Raw genomic sequence first — 8,488 nt, 5'->3', positions numbered from 1 at the left:
GGTTCATGCATACAATCTTTGAGTTTTTCAGTATTGTTGAGAACAGACTCATTCAGGGTCTTAGGAAGATTAGGATATCATACATTTCACAAATATATCTCATGTATATTTGTTTAGACAAGAAGAGAATAGAAGCTTTCGAAATGTGGTGCTACAGAAGAATGTTGAAGATTGGATGGGTAGATCATGTAACTAATGAGGAGGTACTGAACAGAATTGGGGAGAAGAGGAATTTGCGGCCCAACTTGTATAGAGGAAGGGATCGTTTGGTAGGACATTTTCTGAGGCATCAGGGTATCACCAATTTAGTATTGGAAGGCAGTCTGGAGGGTAAAAATCGTACAGGGAGACCAAGAGATGAATACACCAAGCAGATTCAGAAGGATGTAGGGTGCAGTAGTTACTTGAAAATGAAGAAGCTTGCACAAGATAGAGTAGCATGGAGAGCTACATCAAACCAGTATTTGGACAGAAGACCTCAAGAAAAACATCAAATTTTTGTTTCTATTACTTGTTCTCCATCTTTGAGGTTGCCTTTGATATGTGTCTATCTATTGAACAGTGTATGTAATGTGATCATTAATACGCAAGAAATGGCTGTTTTACTACATTTCAGGATAACATTTTTGTTGAGAAAGGAGTTCCATTTCAGAGGTTTTGATTCAAAACAATGATGTAGATGCAGTTTTTATTGTTTAAATAGATATAAATTAATACACAATAAGCAAAATAAAGTTCCACATCATTGCACAATACATACGAGATAATGTAAGATTAAAACACAGTAACAGATTATTATGTACACATTAATAGTACAATAAAATAATTATAAATATTGTTAAACAGTAAACAACAACTTGTGATCACTATATACATATATGGAGTCAATCATCACATTCTTCACCGGTTCTGTAATTGTGCAGGTAGACAGCCCAGTTCATGAGTCATGTAGTTTATTTTGATTTTTTCAAAAAAACTAAGAGAGTTCGAATTATTCACACAGGCTGCTAAAGCACTTTTACTGTGAAAGCTTTTCGCATAATTAGTGGAATGTCGAATGTAACAATTGCAATAATTAACATTTTCATAAATTGAGAAATATTCTGAGGAATGTACTTTCAGTCTTTGTGTTTAACGCTCGTGCTTCTTACGGAAATTCAATGAGAAAACGTACAGCAAGTAATAAACATGGAATGTGGGTGTAATGTAGCCTTCATTCTGCTGTCGTATGGAAAAAAGGAAGAAAAAAGAAAGAAGAAGGGGAAATAACGAACGTGAAAGAGTGCTCTGCTGCTTCTCATTGTCTGTCTGTCGACTTGGTTCGCAGCTTACAGCCATACATTGGGTGCTCACAATGTATTGTATTGCACATCACTGGTTTACTAGAAACCCTGAGCGGAGTATTTGGACTGCAAGACAGCGATAATACTCCAAACGCTCTCACTGCATAAATGATCTGAGAGATGGAAGACCAGTTTTAGCTCTAAAGATGATTAATAAGTTATTAGAGAGCCTGCAACACAGAGAGGACTAATCAAGGTGGTTGAGTGGAATAACTGTGCCCAGAAGACGACGTTGGACAATTACGAATGGATTAGCGTATCAGATTGATCCATGATTTATAAAACGACACCAACAGACAGAAATGTTACAATAATTCACAGTGCATACAGGCCAGATTGGCACGCATCTATTCGACAGGTATGAATGACATTCTACGAATCATGTTGACTGGCAAATTGCATTAGCAGGTAGGGCTGAAATGAAACCTTACTCAGGCAAATACGACAACTTGCCTTCCTCCATATGGCTACATGAGAAAGTGTCTCAAAATAATTTAATATATCCTCAATTGAAGCATACAGACATAAAATTTTTTGTCTCGGAATAGTGTACACAATCGGCAGAACAGAACCGTATACAAACTGTTTGTTGCAGGATTGTTACCAAACGTAGTGGAGGTGCAGTTGGACAAGCGCGCTTTCTCTTGAAAATTATGTTCCCGTTCCTCCCCCATCTTCTCGAATCAAAGTTTAACATTCGCTTTCGAAATAATAGTAATTACAGCGAGGTGTCGCTCGCCAATGAGCGTCGAAGAATGCAGCCAGGATAGGAGCTCGAAGCCAGGAATCATTCCTAATGAAATGAGAAAACATTTTCCTGACATGTAAAAGGACTTTTCGGAGTTAGTAGCAATGTTCTTTCGAGAGTCTGCTTTCGCTTCGTTAGTTGACAGCAGCAAACGTGTGAGCACATTTGTATATGTGTGGCGTTCTGTAGGACATATGCGACAGAACACCGCACCCATCTATTCAAATGTACTCTATAGGTTCGCTATTGTAAACTAATGAAGCGAAAGCAGACTGCCGAAAAAACATTGTTACAAACTCCGAAAATTCCTTTTACATGTCAAGAAAATATTCTCCCATTTAACAATGCCACACGTGAGCAGTTAAAAAAAAATTATCACCAGTGGTGTTTGAACACGGGATCTCTAGAACATAACGCTCTGCCAAATGACCTACGCTCACAGAAACGCTTTTCTTGTGCTCTGTTCTGATGTTACTTTTAATTACCGTTTACGCATGTTCCACAGGACAACAGCATACAACACGAACTAAATCGGTGTTTTTCTTGATACTCTATAGACGTACAACGTTTGGCACCGATCTCAGTTTCTGACATCTGGAGGTTTCGGTGCTAGAAAAGGTAAAGAATATGATGACATAAATCAGCTAATTCACGTCGATCTGAGTTTGCTAAATTCGAATAATAATAAACAAGCATAAAAGTTTTTGAACACGAAATATGAAAAAAATAAAAGAATTTCTCAGTTTAAATGCTTGGGGGAAATAATGCAAGAAACCGGCCTGGAAAGAGCTGTAAACGAAGTTCGATGTCAAAAAATAGCAACTACATTCAGATTAGCACAAAATATTTATAATAAAAAGTCACTTTCTAAATTTAGTAAACTCAGGGGTTACAGCACTATAATCAAACCTCAATGTCTTTATGGAGCAGGAACTTTAATTTTAAATAAAAAGAGCTGAAGAAAAAAAGAAAGATTATAAGGGAAATACTAGGCCCCAAAATTACTGACGGAGAAACTTATAGGTTGAGAAGCAATAAGGAAATAGAATAATAGACAGACATATATGGTGACATAAGAAAACGAAGACTTAAATGTAATGGCCGCGTTAAAAGAATGACAGCCACTATGTTGACAAAATAAATAGTAGAATTCTACGAAAACAGAAGCATGGCCGAAACTGAGTCAGTTAAATGAATCGCTGCATTTAAGGAGGATCTCGAAGTAGTTGATATAACTCAGGTAGACGTTAGAGATAGAAAAATATTCAGATAAAAGATATATCATTGGGAAGTTGGTCAGAGGGAAATTAGAAAACGGACTGGAACACCGTTGTGTGGTGAAAGAAAGAGACTTCATTCCGAAAGGATGAAACAAATTTGGACAGGAAGGAAGGGCAACCAACAAAAGCGACACTGATTGGTTGCACCTCGCGTGGACCTATTGGGCTCATACCTAAATAATAATAACAATAATAATTGTTTTCATTTTATTTGAGATCGGCTCTTTCTTAAGAAAGGCGACTCGTGGAATAGAGAGAGAGTCGTGCCGGAAGACATCGGAGGAAAGCGCCTGCAAGTTCCCGCGAAAGCGGCATCGCATTAGCACGTAAGGCGAACACCTTTGTAATGGCCGCGGAAAGAGAGACGTCTAGAGAAGTCGTTACGGACACGGCGGTATTTAGCTGCCCGAGTGGCTGTCATAAGTCTGATGGACTGCCTCTACAGCCAGGAGGCAAGCGGCCGGAGGAAACTGAAAGTGAAACACATCGAGTTTCTTGGCTGCCTTCCGGTTTCGGAGAAAGCGCAGAGAGAAAGCAATGCGTTTTCCCAGCCTGCGTTATTCAGGAAGCGGGCCGTTTGCATATTTTACGGGATTGGTCCACCGTGTATCCCTCGCTGGAGGCCATCTCCCAGCTTCCAGGCTTCCTTATTCACTCTCAGCTTTCTCTCGTTCTGAGGAATGGTATTCTTAGCGACTCCGTTAGTTAAATATCAAACTGATGAAATACTATGAGAATCCTGAGATGGTTCTAAGAACAAATGAGATTTGTTCATGTAAGGAGCACGTTTAAAGCGTATTAAATGCAGCCGGAAGCAAAATAAAGTTTGATGCGCTTTCATTGCGATTATGGCACGCACTTTAACGCCGTTGATTCAGATCGGGTCATTTCACATTCTTTCCCATAGTAATTTAATGCCGAAAAACATAAATCAAATCGTATTATGTACACCACAGCCGATGGCTCAAAAGGTGTTATGTTTAGGGCATGTTTCTCAGCTTGCTGTTCCTACACATACTGGAATATACGGTAGGAGTACCATGGACATTCCAGCATACAACTCTGACTTAGCATCTTGTGATTACTTTTCGGTTCCAAATAGTGAAGATAAAATGCGTGGAAGCAATTTTTCATCACCAGACGAAGCAGCGGAACATTATAAAAGCCTGTTTTCTGAGGCTATCTAAGGAAGAGAGAGAGGGACATCATTGCTTTAAGGATGGATTCAGAGAATGCAAAAAAATGTATTTTTGGTAAAGGGGAATATTCTGAAAAACAATAAAATCATTTACGTAAAAAAACTAATCCTTGATTGATTTTCTAAGAAAAATTTTAATGCCGCCCTAGTATTTTCGGGTTATCGACCAAAGCCTGAAGATTACACCGCTTCAGCCTATCGTGTTAATGTCGTCATCACGATATCAGTATAGGTAACGGTGAGTAAATCAGTGTAGTTTACGAGATTACTGGTGACCATGCGCAGCACATGATGTGGTTTAATGTTTAGAGAAGCGATATGAAATACGATGAATACGTGGATTCAGTAGTAGAGGATGGTTCTGGGAGAGCACAATGCACCTGTAAACGAAATCGCATACGGGACGCTAGCGCGGCCAATTCTTGAGCATTACTCGACGATCGGAAAGTTATTTATGTATGAAGAAACAAGGAAAAAGAAATTAATGGAAACGAAGCATGCCAAGATCAAACTAGCTCCATCGTTTACATGTCTCAGTGAAACCTTGACGAAAATGGAATCGAAACAAAAACAAACGAAGTTAGATGCCAGAAGACGGAAACTGCATACAGAGTTACCCAAAATGTCTACAACGAGAAATGTGTCTAAAACACATGAAATAAAGTTATTATGTAACAGTAATTAAACTAGAATGTCTCTATGGATCTATTTTGAACAGTAAAACAGTAACTGAAAACATTGAGCCGAATGTATGCATAATTATAAGAAACTTACTCGATCCAAAACTTGTAGACTAACAAAAGCGACTCAGAGGCAAACAGAAAATAGAAACAATACCGGTACACAAATGAATTTAGAAAACACAGGTTAAGATTCCATGGAAACATTAACACAGCAAGTCCAGACAGACTTGAAAAGGAAACAGTCAAATTCTTCGGCAACTGGAGTGAGCCCTAAACGGACAAAGCGAAATGGATTGGCGATATCAAAACTAATCTTATATTGACAGGAACTGCACCAGACGACGTTCGAGACTGCTTTATCTTTCGGTCCAAAAGTCACAAACGGCGCGTTGCCCAACAGGAAAAACCAAAGAAGAAAACTGGAACAACACGCTCTGAAGTGAGAGAGGAAGTCCACTGGAAGAGAATGAAAGAAATACGGCCATAACGGAAGGCGAACGTTCGCTTCTAAGTGCTTCCTGTAGTCCTAGTGAGCTTATTCGCAAATAACACAACAGACATCGATCGTACTCAGAGACGCGAAGTTTGGGTCGTAACAGATCGGTATGACATATACGAAAAGAAACGGAATGGCTGTCAGAAAAGAAAGGCGACGTTGTTGCCGGACACTCCTGCCCGATAGAGGTAGAGAATCATAGTAAAACTGGAGACTCACTACAGTAAGGTTACTTCTTTGTCTAGCGTGACAACACACTTACGATAACAGGTGGGGCAGACGAAAGCGTTACAACTTTCAGACAGAAAGTCAATGACATAGTAATCAAACTTTGCAAAAATTATTAACGTATTAATAAGTCAAGGAAAAAATTTGAAGATGCAGCAGTGATTATTATGTCTGTCTTCTACAGATGTGAAAGGTGGTAGGTCACCCGACATATTCTGCAGATCCCATGGTCACATGGGATTTCACGTGAAAATGTGTGGAAAGCTACTGAGAGGAGGCTACTCACTTTAAAAATAAATAGGAGGAAATGGAGACAGTCAGGAAGTATGCTTAGGAAGCCAGTTGATGCTGTTGAGGAGGGATTCCTAGACTGAGAGTGCAACAGATATCAGAAAGGGTGGAAACGTCTGTAAATGCGCTGTTGATGAGGAATGATTCCAAGCGGCGAAATAAATAGCAGAGATGAAAGTCACGGTCAAATGCAGGGTCATCTGGATATCTCTGTGAATGGCCTATGCTCCCCAAAAATGTCAGGAAGTCATGAGATGTAATAATGATGATCATTAGGTGGGGCGATGTAATGATTATAATGAGGATGCAATAGTAAGGATGGCGATGATGATGTACTGATGATGATGATAGTAATGTAATGGTAATAGTAATGATGGTGATGTAATTCTCATAATGATGATGTGAAGATGATCATGATGACGATGTAATAACGACAATAATGATGCAATTTTGGTGCTGTACTATTAATGTGATGATATAATGATGATTATTATGTAATGGAGGTGTTGATGATGATGTAATGTTGATGATGATGCAATGAGGATGATGAGGTATTGATGATGATATTTGCAGTCAGCTTGTTGCAAATGATGATGCATTGATAAAAGTCATGATGTATTGATGATGATGACGTAATGGTCATGATGATGATGATGATATATTGATGATGATCACACTTGCATACAGCTGGTTCCAAATCGAGAGCCCAGTAATATTTCCCTATAATAGATGAAATGTACATACTTTGAAGTTACTATATTTTATGGCCAATTTATTTACGTGCATTTTATATCTGAGGTCAGCTTTTACTTCTAAGTTTGCGACAGACGTGTCTTTAAACAACTCAGTTGTTGTGTCACCAGCTCTGGCATTATATCAATCAACAGGGATGGGGTTAAAAGGGAGAGAAGGCAGAGAAGGAGAGAGAAAATAGTTTTAGATGCGAGATCACACTTTGTTCAACTAAAACAGTTCACGCGCCTTTTCTTGTTTCTCAGAACACCACAACCTATAGTTTTGAAATGGAGGGTCAGCTGGATGTTGTCTACACTTGTCGCAACAGTGACTTTTGTCGTTTCTGAGATGATGTTGACGGCGAATGGCGAATCTATCTGTGAACAACAATTCTAACAACACGTCTGAGGTTGGCTCTCTCATGGGAAATTCCGTTAGGAAGCTAATTGCGTTGAAGATTCACTACTGTACGTGCACTGTCGGCGAGTGTCTGAAACGCTAGAAATCGAAATACACTGACAGGTGTCGAACGCTCTCCGGCTGCTACTATTGTAAGCTTGCAGCCAAAACAATGTTAAATGCGACAAAACATGCCAATAAATAAGATGTTGCAGAACTCTGTTGCATTTAACATTTTAATGCTTGTCATTTCTATTTCTAATGACGTAGGCGCATCAAACATTGAGTCGTCTGCTAGCTAACGTTGGCAGCGATCAGCGATAAATACCCGTCAATGCCATTCGATTTCTGTCGAGGCAGCCTCATCGTGGAAGAGTCTTCTTAGAGAACAGTAAAAATATTTTAGTGCGTTTGCGTGTCTCCTGGTTCGTGTGATACAATACCAGCTGCAAACAGCCTTATTTCTCCCAAGGAACAGTTCTGCTGAATGTGACGCAGTGGACGGACTTTCTTGCTTCGAGTAAGGACGGACGGACCTGCTCGTGCTTACTGTACGTGACACAGTAAATTCTCCTCTTCCCTTGTGCAGAGCATTTCTCAGTTGCGAGCGTTAGAATCAACTGAACATCAGTCGCGGTAGAGGGGCTCCAGTTCGCTAGGTTATCAGAACACCACACAGTGTGCACCGTTGGCCAGTCGCTGTTAGCGTCTCTGACACAGGCGGTGGGAGCACTCCACCGCCTTCTCGATAGCCTCGCGCCACCGCCTTCTCGTGGCCACCTCAGTGCAGCCTCGACAAGTCGCTGGCTGGCGCCATCTACCGCGGTCCCGGCAGAGACGAGCAGGCGAATGCCGAGCAGTCCCCCCTCCTCACGGCCGACATCACGTCGTTCAGGTGGTGCGTCACGGATGCGTCGCCACGGACCCTGCGAACAAACAAAAGACGTTTTTAGAACGTTTCCTGCAAACAGCTCGGCACAGTTTCAATGTACACTAAATTGAATTGAATGAAATTTTATTGTCGTTTAGCTATTACAGCAATCGACAAAGTCAAGTTACATATATACAAGTTATACAGCATATACAG

General features: G+C 40.2%; 1 protein-coding gene across 1 annotated transcript in view; it reads right to left on the bottom strand.

Annotated features, from left to right (window-relative positions):
• Nucleotides 1-676: 676 nt before the first annotated feature.
• The window catches only part of LOC126292165 (uncharacterized), a 291,437-nt gene continuing 283,625 nt past the window's right edge, over nucleotides 677-8,488 (bottom strand). Inside the window, exon 9 of the mRNA XM_049986002.1 lies at nucleotides 677-8,327. Coding sequence (XP_049841959.1) covers nucleotides 8,219-8,327 — 109 coding nt within the window. The 3' untranslated portion in view covers nucleotides 677-8,218. The remainder of the gene's footprint in view (nucleotides 8,328-8,488) is intronic.

The sequence above is a fragment of the Schistocerca gregaria genome, chromosome 9 (genome assembly GCF_023897955.1).
Source record: "Schistocerca gregaria isolate iqSchGreg1 chromosome 9, iqSchGreg1.2, whole genome shotgun sequence".
NCBI lineage: Eukaryota > Metazoa > Arthropoda > Insecta > Orthoptera > Acrididae > Schistocerca > Schistocerca gregaria.
Note: the sequence above shows the minus strand (reverse complement) of the source record. Positions and strands in the feature narration are given on the sequence as shown.